Source organism: Amia ocellicauda, chromosome 15 (assembly GCF_036373705.1).
Source record: "Amia ocellicauda isolate fAmiCal2 chromosome 15, fAmiCal2.hap1, whole genome shotgun sequence".
Taxonomy (NCBI): domain Eukaryota; kingdom Metazoa; phylum Chordata; class Actinopteri; order Amiiformes; family Amiidae; genus Amia; species Amia ocellicauda.
In genome coordinates, this window is record NC_089864.1 from 25821722 (window position 1) to 25839588 (window position 17867).

General features: G+C 38.5%; 1 protein-coding gene across 4 annotated transcripts in view; it reads right to left on the minus strand.

Annotated features, from left to right (window-relative positions):
• Positions 1 to 1035: 1035 nt before the first annotated feature.
• Positions 1036 to 17867, minus strand: part of cacna1c (calcium channel, voltage-dependent, L type, alpha 1C subunit) — a 285783-nt gene continuing 268951 nt past the window's right edge. For all 4 annotated transcript variants that reach the window (XM_066724501.1, XM_066724502.1, XM_066724500.1 and 1 more), the window contains 12 exons: positions 17406 to 17533; positions 16263 to 16359; positions 15552 to 15654; positions 15266 to 15367; positions 14941 to 15068; positions 12843 to 12977; positions 11489 to 11841; positions 10431 to 10559; positions 9642 to 9760; positions 7559 to 7662; positions 2550 to 2870; positions 1036 to 2108 (listed from right to left, as the gene is read on the minus strand). In XM_066724501.1, the coding sequence (XP_066580598.1) occupies positions 1755 to 2108; positions 2550 to 2870; positions 7559 to 7662; positions 9642 to 9760; positions 10431 to 10559; positions 11489 to 11841; positions 12843 to 12977; positions 14941 to 15068; positions 15266 to 15367; positions 15552 to 15654; positions 16263 to 16359; positions 17406 to 17533 (2073 nt within the window). In that variant the 3' untranslated portion in view covers positions 1036 to 1754. The remainder of the gene's footprint in view (positions 2109 to 2549; positions 2871 to 7558; positions 7663 to 9641; positions 9761 to 10430; positions 10560 to 11488; positions 11842 to 12842; positions 12978 to 14940; positions 15069 to 15265; positions 15368 to 15551; positions 15655 to 16262; positions 16360 to 17405; positions 17534 to 17867) is intronic.

Below are 17867 nucleotides of genomic sequence, written 5' to 3' on the forward strand. Positions count from 1 at the left end.
TTTGAAAGTTGACCACATTCAATGTGTACATTAATAGTATGTTTCCCCTTTGCATTACCAAGCTATTCCATGCTTTCTTTATGCTTTATTATATCTCTTCAAACTATAGCATGATTTATTTTTTGCTTCTCTACACTTACTGTGCTTTTACCATACTGTGATAAACTACAGCAACTCTTATTAGGGATGTTTAATGTCCTGAATAAAAGCAGGGAGACAAAGAACATCAAGTCTGTTTTTTTCTATTTGTTCATACACATTATCAGCTGGATAAATTGGACTTTCAATTAAAGCATACAGCCATTTCCCACTGATTATTAATATATCTACAGTACTATATACCCCTCATTAGAAATGGAACACAAAAATATAAAAACCTGGAGCAGTGACTCTGCTTTGCACTAGAGGTTCAACCCACTTGTAAAGCTTATCTCACTTGATATTATAATTTGAATACGGACATGCACAGCACAAAGGTGAAAACAATGTAGAGACTATGTTATAGTGTGATTTGCCCTTGAATAGCTTCAGTAGTTTTATGCATCAGAAAACACGAAGCAAATGCAGCATTAAAGCACAAAACTTTTGAAGTATGCCTATTAGTGTTCTGGAAGTTTAGACTCCACGGGGGTCATGTCAAGAACACCACATTTCTGTTGTCTGACTTCTCTTGTAGGCACATTTTCTTAACAGTAGCAAAGGAATATCTCAAACTTAGAGAAAATAAAGAGGAATACAGTCAAACAAATAAAAGGAGGATAAAAAGCTAAGTACAACACAATTTAACGTTTGGTTATCCAATTTGTGAAAAAAATATTTTAAAGTATAGGCTGGTCTCAAACTTTTGCACAACACTGTATCAATATGTATGTTTAATTTGGATGCATGTCTGATTGCCTACACCCTGACTGGCCAGTGAAGCCATACATGCAGCAGTTATGGGGGTGTACACCATCACTTCCTATAATCTACAAAAGCTTTCCTTGATCCTGCATCATGTTATTAACCCCCCCCCCCATCCCTTGCCCTCTTCCCCTTCCCCCATTTTAGCCAAGGCATGTTTTGTAGGGTTAGGCTGATCTTACAAACCTAAAACAAACAAAACAAAACAAATAATAATTATATTAATAAAGCAAAAAACGATATGATGAAACTCGAGGTATATGGCAGCAGACATCGCTGTCCCTTAGGTTTCGCCTTGGTCGACTCCTTCCTGTAATAGGATGGCATTGCCACAGCAAATGACAACCAAGAAAGAAGCAGGAAGGTGGAGGACAGCTGGGATAGAAGCCAGTGCCTCGCTTTCCCTTCCCAAGGACCTTTTTTTTTTTTTTGTCTGTTTTTGAAACGGTGCCGGGGGGAGGCTCAGAGCCGGCCCTTATATTCATTTCTGCATCCGTCTCCATGCCACTTCTTTTGCAGCTCTGAAGAAAAAAAAGGATGTTCTTGAACAGAACGTGCAGCTTCCAGAAGAGGCACCTCAACCCTGAACTCCAACCACAAAAAAACCCACATGCTTCTGAGGGCAGAATGGGCTCCTTGCCTTTTGTCAAAAAAAACAATCAAAAAAACCAAATCAAAACAAAACTAGACATTCTGTTGTCCTTTTTTGTTGTTGTTTTTTCTGTTTTCTCAAATCCTCCCCCCTTCCACCTTCAAGAGCACAAGAACTGTGAGGCACTTCTGAAACAAACCCAGAACATTTAGAACACAAAAATAAAACAGGACAGCCAACATCGGAGAGCCATCTGCTTCTACAAGCTGCTGATGCAAACCATGTCTTCCTGGAGGTCCTCCTCCACTAGCCCACAATCCCGTTGCCCTTCAGCCTGCTCAACCTCCATCTCGGTGTCCTCCTTGTCTTCTTCCACCACCACCACAGGTCCCTCTGGCCTGCTGGACTCCTGAGTTTCGTGGTCCCTGCAGTTAGTAAAGGAGGGAAGGAGGTTGCCGTTGGGGCTGGGCTGGCTGTTGCCATTCAGGATGTTGTCGGCCGCGTTCTCCATCTCCTCTATCGTCATGTCACAGGCGTCTGCGATCTCTTGCTTGGTCACCTCGATGAAGCTGGGGTCCTGGGCATAACGACCGAGCCCTTCGGAAATGAGGACCTGAGGTAACAGCAGTGGGTAACAGGAAGCATTTATCCATGATCTCTCTGTTCATGTCCTACAATAACATTTAGTATAGGATTATATTATATTTAATAATAATAATAATAAGAAGAAGAAGAAGAAGAAGAAGAAGAAGAAGAAGAAGAAGAAGAAGAAGAAGAAGAAGAAGAAAAGTTCAACAGAAGTTAGCTAGTATACCTTTTTTCTATTATGACAGTTTAGGGGATAATCAGAACAAGCACCTCGCTGGGTTAAATGGACAGATTAAGTGTGCCTTCTTCTTGGGAGTTTGCTAAACAAGATGTAAGAGGTATCACTTGCACTTGGACATTTAGGTCTTTCCAATATCAAGAATGAAAGAAAAGTCACAGAATGAGATTTGGTCAGGTTAATACTTCCTCAAATTAAATCTGAGAGAAGATAAGTGGGTTGCCTTACCGCCTCCACCAAGCTGCCCGCGCTGCCGTGGCACTGCCGCCCCACATCCTGGCACTGGGCGGGCACGGTGAGCGAGACCGGCCGTACCCGCTGGCTGTTGCTGTTGGCGCTGTCAGCGTACCAGGAGCCGCAGTTCACCGACGGCAGGCTGCTGTTGAGCTTCTCGTAGGAACTGGGCCCCTCCAGCTGCAGAGTGGGCACACGCTGGTAGGAGTGTCCTCGGGCACAGGGCGTAGCAGGGGGTGTGGAGCACAGCCTGGTGAAGAGCGTTGGGGAGTGACTCCTCCGCAACAGTGGGCTGAGTCCTGCCACCGCAAGAGCCTGAATAGGAGGAGACACACAGGGCTGGATTCAGGATTCAGGTTGGAATTACACAGTGTGAACATAATCTCCTCCTGTCCTTGTAGACCCTGCACAATTCTCTTGTGCCTCTTTCCGACTGATGGGCAGCCCTGCATATGGCTGTTGACTGCCTTTTTGGTTCAGCACCTATCATGCTGTTTTTTTATTTTTGGATTTCCTTTATTCTAATCCAGTATAAGGCTTTGTATCCATAATGCTGCATCTCCTGTTGTGAATATAGTTTTGTATATTGATTGTAATCTTGATGTGAGGCTATAAGCTGCTTCTGATAAAGGTATCAGCTAAAATAAATACAATCACATTCACAATCACAGTCGAAGACATCAGAATGACAACAGACTGAAGCTCCTGGCCAATGATGGGAGTGAGAGGGAGCGACACTGCAGAAATTAAAAGTAATTCCTTGGTGAACCTTAATGAAGGTTTACGTTTACATAAAATACATCAATTTGAAACTGCTGGTTTGGTCCATAAAGCTTAAGCTGGCAAAGGGATGGTCAGTGTTGGTTACTCTGAAAAAGTATTCAGCTACAGAGTACTACTGTCTGTAACATAATCCGATACAATACTGCCCATCAGTAATTTAATCAGATTACTTACAGGGAAAAAATGAATAATAACTCTCAGAACAATAGAAGTTAAGTTCAATAAGTAAAACAATTTGTTCAGATTTTCTATACTTAAGGTACAATACATTTTAATATGGAAGTTTTTGTATCTGTTCATATAATCGACACATTTAAAAGTTGATATAAAAGTCAAAAACATTCTCGTGCAGGCCATACACTGTGACTCCACCTGGTAAACAGCCTATTTGGGAAATAGTATGGATACACACCTTCTGTCCTTAATTGACTTTTCATTTCATATTCAATATGTGGCTTCTTCACTGCCACAAAGCTGCACTTTCTTCCTCCAAATTACTGCTTTATGCTGATGTCACCCATTAGTATTTGTATTTTTTTTTTCAAATGTACTTAATGATGTAATGACTAAAGTTATTAAACCTCACGCATGGCTTTTTCATCTTGTTGTTGCAAGGATTTATTTATTTAGGTATTGTCAGAATATATATATTTGTTTCTGTGTGACAGTATTTAGATTCCTACTACTAAAAAAGGTCTCTGTGACATGTCTAATCCTCGTCTTTTAAAATGAACAGCTCTGTACCTGTGATGAATGCGGAGTTCATTGCATATTTCATGTATGCCTGCTTGAATCATGCTGAATCATGCACTCTTTGAGCTCTTAATTATCTTTTGTTAACTGTGAAGTGACGATTCTTCTCAGAAAATAAACGCATATAATACCCTTTACTCAATCTGTTGCTATCTTCAAAACATATACAGTACTGTGCAAAAGTTTTAGGCAGGTGTGAAAAAATTCTGTAAAGTAAGAATGATTTTAAAAATAGACATGTTAATAGATTATATTTATCAATTAACTAAATGCAAAGTGAGTGAACAGAAGAAAAATCTAAATCAAATCCATACAATTATACCAAAACAGGTGCTAATGATCATCAATTCAATATGTAGGTTGAAACACAATCATTAACTGATTCCTCCTGTGTAGGAGGAATAAAACTGGGAGAGGAACAGCCAAACTCAGCTAACAAGGTGAGGTTGCGGAAGACAGTTTACTGGCAAAAGTCATACACCATAGCAAGACTGAGCACAGCAACAAGACACAAGGTAGTTACACTGCATCAGCAGAGTCTCACCCAGGCAGACATTTCAAGGCAAAAAGGGGTTTCCAGATGTGCTGTGAAAACTTCTGCACAGTACTGTACAGTGGGGGAAAAAAGTATTTGATCCCCTGCTGATTTTGTACGTTTGCCCACTGACAAAGAAATGATCAGTATATAATTTTAATGGTAGGTGTATTTTAGCAGTGAGAGACAGAATAACAACAAAAAAATCCAGAAAAATGCATTTCAAAAGAGTTATAAACTGATTTGCATGTTAATGAGGGAAATAAGTATTTGACCCCTTTGACTTAGTACTTGGTGGCAAAACCTTTGTTGGCAATCACAGAGGTCAGACGTTTCTTGTAGTTGGCCACCAGGTTTGCACACATCTCAGGAGGGATTTTGTCCCACTCCTCTTTGCAGATCCTCTCCAAGTCATTAGGTTTCGAGGCTGACGTTTGGCAACTCGAACCTTCAGCTCCCTCCACACATTTTCTATGGGATTAAGGTCTGGAGACTGGCTAGGCCACTCCAGGACCTTAATGTGCTTCTTCTTGAGCCACTCCTTTGTTGCCTTGGCTGTGTGTTTTGGGTCATTGTCATGCTGTAATACCCATCCATGACCCATTTTCAATGCCCTGGCTGAGGGAAGGAGGTTCTCACCCAAGATTTGACGGTACATGGCCCCGACCATCGTCCCTTTGATGTGGTGCAGTTGTCCTGTCCCCTTAGCAGAAAAACACCCCCAAAGCATAATTTTTCCACCTCCATGTTTGACGGTGGAGATGGTGTTCTTGGGGTGATTCCTCCTCCTCCAAACACGGCGAGTTGAGTTGATGCCAAAGAGCTTGATTTTGGTCTCATCTGACCACAACACTTTCACCCAGTTCTCCTCTGAATCATTCAGATGTTCATTGGCAAACTTCAGACGGGCCTGTACATGTGCTTTCTTGAGCAGGGGGGCCTTGCGGGCGCTGCAGGATTTCAGTCCTTCACGGCATAGTGTGTTACCAATTGTTTTCTTGGTGACTATGGTCCCAGCTGCCTTGAGATCATTAATAAGATCCTCCCATGTAGTTCTGGGCTGATTCCTCACCGTTCTCATGATCATTGAAACTCCACGAGATGAGATCTTGCATGGAGCCGCAGACCGAGTTAGACTGACAGTTATTTTGTGTTTCTTCCATCTTCCAACTGTTGTCACCTTCTCACCAAGCTGCTTGGCGATGGTCTTGTAGCCCATTCCAGCCTTGTGTAGGTCTACAATCTTGTCCCTGACATCCTTGGACAGCTCTTTGGTCTTGGCCATGGTGGAGAGTTTGGAATCTGATTGATTGATTGCTTCTGTGGACAGGTGTCTTTTATACAGGTAACGAGCTGAGATTAGGAGCACTCCCTTGATGAGAGTGCTCCTAATCTCAGCTCGTTAACCTGTATAAAAGACAACTGGGAGCCAGAAATCTTGCTGACTGATAGGGGATCAAATACTTATTTCCCTCATGAATATGCAATCAATTTATAACTTTTTTGAAATGTGTTTTTCTGGATTTTTTTGTTGTTATTCTGTCTCTCACTGTTAAAATACACCTCCCATTAAAATTATAGACTGATCATTTCTTTGTCAGTGGGCAAACATACAAAATCAGCAGGGGATCAAATACTTTTTTCCCTCACTGTATATGAAAACATTTTGAAAACATTAGGTGATAATATATTATTTTCAGAAATTAGTAGTGCAGTGCAGTAACATAGTTTCATTGGTAAAGTACATTTGATACATTTTATATATATACAAGGGATACAAGTGATATGGATCAATTGCAACATATATATAGAATTTAGTATATGCAATTTATTTAAATCTTGATCGGTCTTGCTTCGCTTTTGAAAGGTGTGGAAAACGATGGAGAAACCCAGAGCATAGTATCAAATGTACTTGACCACTGAAAATTTGTTACTGTATTGCACTACTAATTTCTGAAAATAATATATATTCACCTAGCTAATAAAGTATAGCTTCACATATGATTTATCACACTAAACACAATTAAAAACAAAAACACCTTACATCTTAATGTTTTCAAAATATCCATCCCTGGCAAAGGAAATAAAGTGAAAAATGAAGAAATGAAAGCTAACTTCTGTAATCACTGAACAATGACAGTTAATATAATGTATCATTACAGCGAAAGTTCTTAATTTATTAGTATGGTCTTGAAGACCACATTGGATGTAGTCAAAGTTCATGTGCAACTTCAGTACTCTTTGGTCTGATAAATTTGTCTTGGTGACAAAAATACATATTTTTTCTTCTAATAGCATTAAAACAGGTATTGTTAAATGTATTAAGGTTTTAAATGTATTCTAGGAAACAGCCATTAATTTCCATGTTTAATGTAATATCTGTTGCATATAATAATAATAATAATAATTATAATAATAATAATAATAATAATATAATAATAAACTAAATAATAATAATAAACAAAAAACAATAATAATAATAATATTATCCATGTTGTATATCATTCCTCTTTGTTACTTCTTCTTTGGTGATTATTAATCTTACCCAAAGATCACAAATCTTAATTTCCACCTGAGCAACACTTATATGCTATCCACTACATTCCTCAACTTTTAACATTAAATAATATAAACAGAATAAAGCTGGGGAAATGACTAAGAACTTATTCTCAATCAGAAATGAAAAGGTGAAAGTTGATTGCATCAGGATCAGTAGGGTTGTTATCATTCCAATTTTTAACTTATTTATATTTTCAATTAACAGTAGTTACTTGTCTAAGCAAAGAATTTGACTGCATATACTGTAACAAAAATCAAGGATAGTTCAGTTATTTCAGTAATAGTTAACAGAGAACAGTCCATATAGGTTTCAGCTCTCTGTGTTCGTAAAGCCTCTATTGTGGTTAAAAAATGCTGCAGTGCAATATCTCACCTGGTGATGTACTAAATGCAGGGGTAATGCAGTTTTCTGAGAGACATCTGCTTGTTGTCTCGTCTGTCTCTTTAAGCACTCCAGGTGGAAGGATGATCTTCGACCTGTTGGGGAACATAGCATGGTAAGTAGTTACATTTTTAAGTAACTGCATTTCCCTGAAAGCCAAGGCTTAGCTTAAACAGCAGAAACCATAGTTTTAGTTTTCCTAGTGTAATTCCAACATGTTCCACAATGTGACATCATTAAGCATTTATAAAACATTAAGCAAATACCACTGAGTTTCACAGTGTACAAGATGTACAGGTGAGGACACAACATTGAAATAAGAATGATGATAAAGATTTACATAAACATTTTTAATTGTTATTGAGGCGTCCGATACACTAAATCTTAGTTGGAAACTAGATTAGAACTTAGAGTATGAGCAGAAGGAATCAAAGAAAGAATTCTCACAGTTCATCTTGTAACAATTCAATTCAAACCGCATTCTTCATAACATTTTGTTTTTATGTTTAAAAGAATTGCTTGAAAGATTCAACTGTTAGAAAGGTTTACGTAAGTAAAGGACAGACAGTAATAAAAGAATGTCAGTTTATTAAATGGAGGCTAATGAATTTGCAACACAGATCAGTTATGAAAACTAGATGTGCAGAAGTGCAGTAACCATATGTATGTCCAAAAAAGGAGTCTGTGGGAATCAATGGATCTTTTGATATGTTATCCTAGTATTCAAAATGAGGAATTTGCTTTGCCTTTTCAGACTGGCAAAATTAATAGATGATAATAGATGCCCCACTTTAATGTTAATCAATATGTATTAAGCTGACAAAAAGCTGTACTTGAATCTCAATCAATATGTACTTTACTGAAAGGACACAGCACTTTAATTGTATTGACTAAATGAAATTAAATAAACAATTCTTCAAGATCTGGATAAAAGCAATTCAATTATCCAACTGTTTTAAGACTTTTCAGTTATGCATTGTATCTGTGACATTTACATTTCTTGAGTCAGGACAACTCATGCGATAATGTAATTGTTTATTGACAGTGTTACATTGTTTAACAAAGCCTTTGGCATTGCTCTCACATTCAAGTGGTCCCTACCCGCTGTTCATTTTGGTAATGCTTGCATGTCTGTCAGCTTTGGGCAGGGGGCAGCACAGTTGCCACTCCCCACTTAACATGGGAGCCAGGATGCAGGTGGAGGTGAATAAAAAAACATGGCAAGGGACGCTGTGTTGAGTGAGTTTAAATACTGTTTTTTTACCATTCATTTTCAGAGGCAGCCTTGTACCCGCTGTGTGTGATTAGGTGAGTTTCCTGTCTGAACCATCACTTTGCTTAATTTTCTGTGGCTCTTGGTCTGAGATTTTAACCAATGAAACATTGTAGCTTGACAGGGAGGCCACTAACCAGCAGTTCCCGGGAGGATGCAGAGCATGCTGGGAGCAGCCTGCCGGACTTTGGATGGACAATGGGGGTAGCGGTGGACATTGTAAATAATTGGGCTGTGTGAACCTTTGTCTGTCCTCCACCCTGAGGACAGAATTCCATTGCCCACTAACTGTTACAATATTGATATTGACTATAGTGCTAACCCATAATGCTCTATTTGATCTATCAGTATAAGATCAAGATGAACTTGTAAAACCCTTAATTTTAATCAAATAGTCAATTATACCAATAGATTTCTTAAAGCATGTTTGAGGAAATATCGCAATAACTCCAGGTAATTTTACAAAACGAATGTTTAGCCTAGATAAATCAATACAAAACATTGTATTATAATTGCTACTTTTCCACTTTTGTGTGGCACAAATGTTCAAGCCTAATTGCAAGCTGGTTGGAAAACACTGATATAGTCTTCAGAGGTGTCATATATTTAACGGGGCTTTCATGTTGGTGAAGTTTCTCAGTAATCTTAGGACCCTGAGCTAATTCCACACCACCTAACCCTTACCTCTTCAGAGCTTCAGAGAACACTTGGATAGTGACATAACCTGGTCCGGAATGGATGGTGTGCCCCTGTGTAGTAGATACTGTGGAGCCTATGGCACTAGACTGCTATAACCCTTACCTAGTGCTGTTGGGCACAAGAAGGCTCGCTTTGGGGACTGCCAGGGCTTCCTTTCCTCATTGCCCTCTCCCTCCTTCATAGGTGTCAGCTGCTTGTTCTCCTCATCCTGATACGCCAGCCTGTAAACACTTAGCATGTCACAATGTGTTTTTTATCCCTATGTAGGATTATAACATGGTTATAACATGTATTTACTGTGCTTTGTAATGTTTTTCAATGGTTTGTCAATTTCATCTCTCTCATCCACATAGCATAACGTAATGTATTTAAAAAAAATGAAATTAAATTATAAATCATGAAATAGACAGACCTTTGATATATTTTTTTAGTCATTCTTCATCATAACTGTGTTCATTAAATTCACGATGAATAATGGAAACCTCATAAAAGCAGATGAAGAAATATATTATGATTCCATATGCATTCTTGAAATCAAATCAACAGGATATAATATATTACTTTGTGTATAATTACATTAGCACAATAGAGACATTATACATTTTGCTGTTTACATCAAATTAGAAAATAATTAAAAGTCTTCAAAGGTGTCATATATTTTGCAGGATGACGATTTGTCAGCCCCTTAAGGTGGTTAACATAATCTTTTGGATTTTCTAACAGTACAATTGGTGTGTGTTTTTTGCTTTTGAAAAGAGTGTGGTAAACCTATTGTGACAGAATATGTTGGAAGAATACAGTTTATCTCTATAACTTCTTTCCAAATCAAACCAAACTGCTCTGCTCTTATGTTATAGAAAATATATATGATATATAAAATGAAGGCAGTACATTTCAGAGGAGAGCATGCTCTGCTCGCTGCAGTACTCTTGATCATCTGCAAAGTTCTCATCATACGTCTCATCGGGGGACACCTCCTCACGACGAATGATGGGCAGACGGCTATCCCCTGAGTCAGAACTGTAAAAGACAGGTGAAGTTAGCGTAGAAGAATGACGTCAGCCTGTTTAGAGCTCATACTAAGAAGGTGCTCCCATCACCGCCTGTATATATTTTACCTGTCACATTAATAAGGACAACTGAATAACTCGTACAATAGTCTGCAGTCTCAAAACCAGCGCTTGATGTTACTGAAAGTTCAAGAGTGAGGACAGACACTCCTAATGTTCTACTGAGAACATCATCACTTTGTGAGAGGAACGTACCGCATGAGAGTTTCATAGTAACGTGTCCTGATCACAGAAGCAGTCAGAGAGAGAAAAAAAGCGGAGAGTTTGTTATCATAAGGAATTAACCCAATTCAAATTAAAAAAGATATATGGAGGGGGAGGTAATGGGGTCTTTACTATAACTGCTCTGAATGGTGCCATTATTAGCAAAGCACAAACATGCCAGCGACAAGCCAGAGAGCTGGACTTCACTCCCAATGAAGATCACAGATGCTTAGTTAGCTTTCAAAGTGTGCCTAAAGGCAGGCTTCATAAAGACAACAAAAACAAGTTGAAATGTACGCAACATTAGCTGCAAACACTGATTAAGAAGGCAAAAGCAATGAAAATGATTTCCGTAGAATGACTCCAAGATTTGTATATGAATTTGTTTATTAACAGTTTTACTTAGCCAGGGATTCTATGTAAATATTTAAAGCTGGGATTTTAAAAACATATTCAAGAGAGAACGCTCCAAACTCTGGCTAAGATACAAAGCCCAAACCAACGATTTCAGGACTAAATAAGTCACCAATTCTATTTACAACATTTTTGGTACCGGTAATCCCTTTTAGTAAACTCTTCATAAAAGAGATGGCCAAGGTAACAGCAACAAGAAGAACACACTGCAGAACAAGATGTTTTAAAAAATACAGAAAAAAGCAACCTCCCATCCATTACCTCTTAGCACTGAGCTGCCAGGCTGCAGCCCGGGGCAGGACGTTGGGTGTGAGCGGGGTGCTCTGTCCTTCTACGGTGCTGATAGTGCTCTGGTAGATGGCAGGGTTGGGGAAACGACCTATGGCAGTATTGTTGGCATTGTTGATGTTGGCATTGGAGCCTGAGGAAGAATAGCTGCTAGGTGTGAAAGTGGAGTCCACCAGCTTCTCATGAGAGGGAGACTCCACATCCCCTGGGCTGCTCCCTGCCTTGTTAATGTGCAAAGGACGCTGGGTTGTGAAGGACTGAGGGAAAGTGTTTCGCCCATCACTCTGATAGTAGTTGACGTGGTTACCGAACAAGCCACCTGCTCTCTGTATCAAGAGAATGAAACATGATACACAAGAAACAAAACACAATGCGCAACGTTTACAGTTCATTTACTAGCATGTTCCTCGTACGTATATAGAAAAGTCACATTAACCTGTCAAAGAGTCCCAACACAAAGTTTTGCAACAATTATTTTTTTCTGTGTGATCAACTTGGCCTAATCATAATTGATATCTTAATGTGTGTGAATGTACTCTAATCATGGAATACTAGTGGAAATATAAAGCCATCATGTATGTTTGCTATGACACTCAAAATGCATAATTAACATATAAAACCATAATAAAAAACAAAGGTATACCAAAAAAAAATGTTACCTAGAGAAACCTATGGTCAAACCATTGCATAAAAACATGTTATCTCTTGGGACACCATGGTGCACTATGACCCCTAACAGTCAAATCATGTTCAAGCATGGTTGTATTACAGCATTGTACAGTGCCAGTTTCCATTATTTTGTTGTACTCTCCATGATATTGGGAAAGTGTTAGGGGAATGTGCTAGAAACATACTACTATAAACAAAGCAGGCTAAGATTTCGTCTAAGAAATAAATAAGAAGAAATATGTACCGTGTGTGTAGAACAGTAACACTAGTGACATGTGTACAGGCAACTTAATAACATCTAGCTTATTGTGCCACTATGGGTATTACCATGGTTCTCATTGTTTGTATTCGGTCTGAGAAACACATATCATATGTCTCTATTAAAATCTTCATGGCACCCCTGCAGCAGGTTGATATGGATTTTTGTAACCAATGTATGAATAATTATATGGTGACACCTGAAAATATGGTGCTTTGGAAATGCATCATGTCTCAAAAACTGCCTCATGGTGTATTGGAGAGTTTTTGTAAAGATGCTTTATCATAATGCAATATATAATTGTAAAAGCATCAAGGTATTGAGAATGCCACCATATTACTGTTCTTTTAGCCGTGGATGGTGAAATTCATCCAAGATTGAACGAGACATGCTGTTTACCCTGAATATGTCATCTTCTGAGGCAGATGAAGCGGTCTCCTTCATGGCTTTCTCCAGCTCCTCCTCTACAGTGAGGTCCCCTGATATTGCCCTCCGGATCTCGGGCCCGATGTCGTGAAGAGTTCGCAGGCCAGCCTACAACACATGTGTCAACCATTCGCTCTCAACTAAGATATGGGTAAGATAGAGATAGAGGCTGTTCTGTTCTGTCTACTAGAAGACAATGCAAATCTGGGCCACTGTGTTGTAAATTGGATTAATAGGCCACCACGTTGACCTAAATATAATCTTTAAAAATGTTGTGGTTATCCATTGGGAAATTATTCAGCTAAGAGATTTTTTTAAGGATTATAATGTGCAGTATTTATCAGATATGTGCTTTATGATAATAACCTTTAAATTATATATATATATATATACACTCACCTAAAGGATTATTAGGAACACCATACTAATACTGTGTTTGACCCCCTTTCGCCTTCAGAACTGCCTTAATTCTATGTGGCATTGATTCAACAAGGTGCTGAAAGCATTCTTTAGAAATGCCCATATTTTTGTAGGATAGCATCTTGCAGTTGATGGAGATTTGTGGGATGCACATCCAGGGCACGAAGCTCCTGTTCCACCACATCCCAAAGGTGCTCTATTGGGTTGAGATCTGGTGACTGTGGGGGCCAGTTTAGTACAGTGAACTCGTTGTCATGTTTAAGAAACCAATTTGAAATGATTCGATCTTTGTGACATGGTGCATTATCCTGCTGGAAGTAGCCATCAGAGGATGGGTACATGGTGGTCATAAAGGGATGGACATGGTCAGAAACAATGCTCAGGTAGGCCGTGGCATTTAAACGATGCCCAATTGGCACTAAGGGGCCTAAAGTGTGCCAAGAAAACATCCCCCTCACCATTACACCACCACCACCAGCCTGCACAGTGGTAACAAGGCATGATGGATCCATGTTCTCATTCTGTTTACGCCAAATTCTGACTCTACCATCTGAATGTCTCAACAGAAATCGAGACTCATCAGACCAGGCAACATTTTTCCAGTCTTCAACTGTCCAATTTTGGTGAGCTTGTGCAAATTGTAGCCTCTTTTTCCTATTTGTAGTGGAGATGAGTGGTACCCGGTGGGGTCTTCTGCTGTTGTAGCCCATCCGCCTCAAGGTTGTACGTGTTGTGGCTTCACAAATGCTTTGCTGCATACCTCGGTTGTAATGAGTGGTTATTTCAGTCAAAGTTGTTCTTCTATCAGCTTGAATCAGTCGGCCCATTCTCCTCTGACCTCTAGCATCAACAAGGCATTTTCGCCCACAGGACTGCCGCATACTGGATGTTTTTCCCTTTTCACACCATTCTTTGTAAACCCTAGAAATGGTTGTGCGTGAAAATCCCAGTAACTGAGCAGATTGTGAAATACTCAGACCGGCCCGTCTGGCACCAACAACCATGCCACGCTCAAAATTGCTTAAATCACCTTTCTTTCCCATTCAGACATTCAGTTTGGAGTTCAGGAGATTGTCTTGACCAGGACCACACCCCTAAATGCATTGAAGCAACTGCCATGTGATTGGTTGGTTAGATAATTGCATTAATGAGAAATTGAACAGGTGTTCCTAATAATCCTTTAGGTGAGTGTATATATATATATATATATATATATATATATATATATATATATATATATGTATAGAACACTAGGTTCCATATATATAAACTCTAGGAAAGCTGGTTTCATGTATAATGTTTTAAGGATACATGGACTTGATTCTCAAATACATTTGTTGAGCTACAGATAACATGAAATGGTCTGCAATCCCAGGCACATTAATAAACAGAAGAATCTTGACAGAGAAGACTTTTGCTGCTAAAAATGAAAAAATGGTATATTAACAGTGTTCATACTTCATGCACTACAGTGTAGAGAAGAGCAGTTCTTAATCTTTCAGCATTAATCTAGTTGCTTTGACGCAGCCAATATAAATGTTCTTTGCTCATCACCGGAGAATTAAATTGGGAGCCAGTTGTTTTGATTACTTTGAAACATTTGCATTGTGGTGAAGTCACTATAGAAATACAGTATAGTGAAGTGAATTACCTGCAATGACAGAGCTGTCTTTGGGGCAGGTTTGCCCACCAAGCCCTGCTCCTTGCGCTTCTTAAACTTCCTGAAATACTCCTGAATCAGGAAGGTGGCATAGAACTTCCCCACAGTGACCTCATCATCTGGAGTGTGAAAGAGAAAAGCCCAACAGATTAGAAATAGAAAGTGAAACTGATGGTTTACTGGTGGTTTGTGAGTAAAATTGTCACCTTAATGTTGATCACCAGCATATATATACAGTACATAACTTTAATAAAACCTGGCAAATTATTTTTTTGAGTAATGAAAGGCTGTTGTCACACAGTAATCGAAAGCTAACCTCCTGCTGGTGGTACCACTTGGTCTAGTAGTTTCATGCTGGTCCTCTTCCAAATCTTCTTCACGATGGCCCGGAGCTCCTCGTTGGCTTGCTCCAGGTTACCTGAATAAAATAAAATAAAAAAATATATCAATTCCACAGTTTAACAGCAGAATCATAAACATATTTCTCTCAGAAAATAGTTTATATGGGTTTAACTGGCCAACACTGCAGGGGTTTGAAATCCAAATGCCCTATTTACGTTTAGAAACTTGCAGTGAGAAAAACAGAAAAGTGTTACTGTTACCTTCAGTTTTGATCCGTAATGCTGTTCGAACCAGAGCAAACAGAGTGGCATTGAACATGACAGTACCATCACTGTTGAGAGGCATATTCATAGACACCAGCCTCTGTGGAGAAGACAACACACGTCAGAAGAATGGAAAGTCAAACAGTCAGTCAGGAATGAATGGAAATGCATTTCAGTTTAGTATAAAACGTAGGTTTTCCTGCAGGTAACTGAGAATTTTTTAATTAAGAGTTTATAGTTTATTTAATAAGGAGCAACTGAGGTAATATTCTAAATTATGCTGATTGAGATATTTCTTAACTTTAAAATCACATATTTAGTAGTTCAATCTTAAGTCAACCTATTACTGAAATCTACAATCTGCAACAAATCTATGAGGGGCCATTCAATTCAAAACTAACAGAAAAACAAAATCATATACCAAAGTGGATACGTCATATAGCAGACAAAAGAAATCATATACCAAAATGGATATATCATATTCCAAACTGGATATATGATATAGCAGAAAAAATCATTAATATACCAAAATGGATATATCGTATACCAAAGTGGATATAGCATATAGCAGAAAAAAATATTAATATTTGATTTATTTTTTCTTTTAATTTTGAATTAAACGGCCCCTCATACAAATCTGTGGTCTGAAGTAATCTTCTTTTATCCGTTCCAAACACAGGAGGGCAGTATGGCTCTGATGAAGTTTACCTTGCAGGCCACACGATGGGGACAGAGCTTGCCAAAACCCAACGGGGGCTGGATTCTCCGCAGCAGAGTCACTACGTCTAGGTGCTTGATTCTTCCCCTGATGAAAACATTACATTCAAGCAGGAACCAGACAGGCAAAATGTTATTGCCTTCCAACAAGTGTTGATTTGACTGACTGCATTTGTTTGCATTTAGAAGAAAGTAATTTGAGGTTAAAATGGAAATGTGTTTATTTGCATTATTGTAAATATATGTGTGTTTGTGTGTGGAGACTTGAAATAATTAATTTATCCATCAAATATTTCTTCTTTATTTATTAAAGTAATCATCACCACTTAGCAGGATTAGACCTAAAATTTAATGTTTTTTTTTTTTTTCATCTATAAGCACTCAGCAAATATCTGCATTATTATGTTTTTCATAATGTTCATATTCCAAACACAACAACGTTTTGGCTCTGAAACTGTCAATGTGGCTGACCAGTTGTCAATAGGATCCTACAGTACAGTATTATGATATGTAATCTTTGCACCACTTCTTTCTCATTCAGGTTTATACTATTTTCATTACATGTTTAAGTGAAATAAAATGGTGTAACTTGAATTGCGTCTTTACCAAACTTCTACAATGCCAAAAAGGCCTTATGGATTGTGATGCCTTACATCACATTCTCACATGGTCTGCATAAAACGCTGCTGTGATGCCTGCTATCTTTATTCTTTTATGCAAAACTTCCTAATCTGTCAATGCCAGTTCATCTGTAACTCATGGCTTCCTCTCCATTCAGGGGTAAGCCTGGTAGTGGAATGACAGTTTTCTTCTGAAAAAGTTTCCTGCTTTATAATGGTGAATGGATTTGCTAAACATAATTGTATACAATGTTTCAGCATTTCCATAATATCACAGCGGAAGACCAATTCTAATCATGTTTTTACACGACCACTTTTCCTCTGTGATATCAGAGAAATACAGAATATACCAAGGTTCCTAGTTTAATCTCATGTCATGTGTATTATAGACCACTGGTGCATACATTTACATTAGAATGAAAATATAACAACTATATGTCTCTCAACCGGAGAAGATGCAATGTGATGCAGTAACTAAGGAAGAGATAAACACAGTCCAAAGACAGTTACTGACTTGGCTTCTGGGTCATATTCTGCCCAGATTCTCTTGAACTCGTCCAGGTGGTGTGGCCCTAGAATGGACCAGTCTCGGGTCAGGTAGTCAAAGTTGTCCATGATGACAGCAACAAAGAGGTTAATGATCTGTGGGACAACAGCACTTATTTGTCTGGGTGACTAGCACACTGATTTTGTTTCTTCACTTTGGGATATTTACTTAGTGGCCATTATTGTGATGAAAGCAATTATTTTAAAATGTACAAAAGGTACTAAAATGAACAGAAAAATCACAGATACTCAGCACTCCTACTAATACATGAGTACCAATAATATTAGTGCTTATGCTAGTACCCCTTTAATTCTGGTTAGGAAAACATAATACAATTAAAATTCTTAATAAGAAGTATGCAAAGTGTTAGATAAGGAAAAGAAGCTGATACTTTTTTGTTAGAGATTCTGTTGAGGAAAAGATTAAACC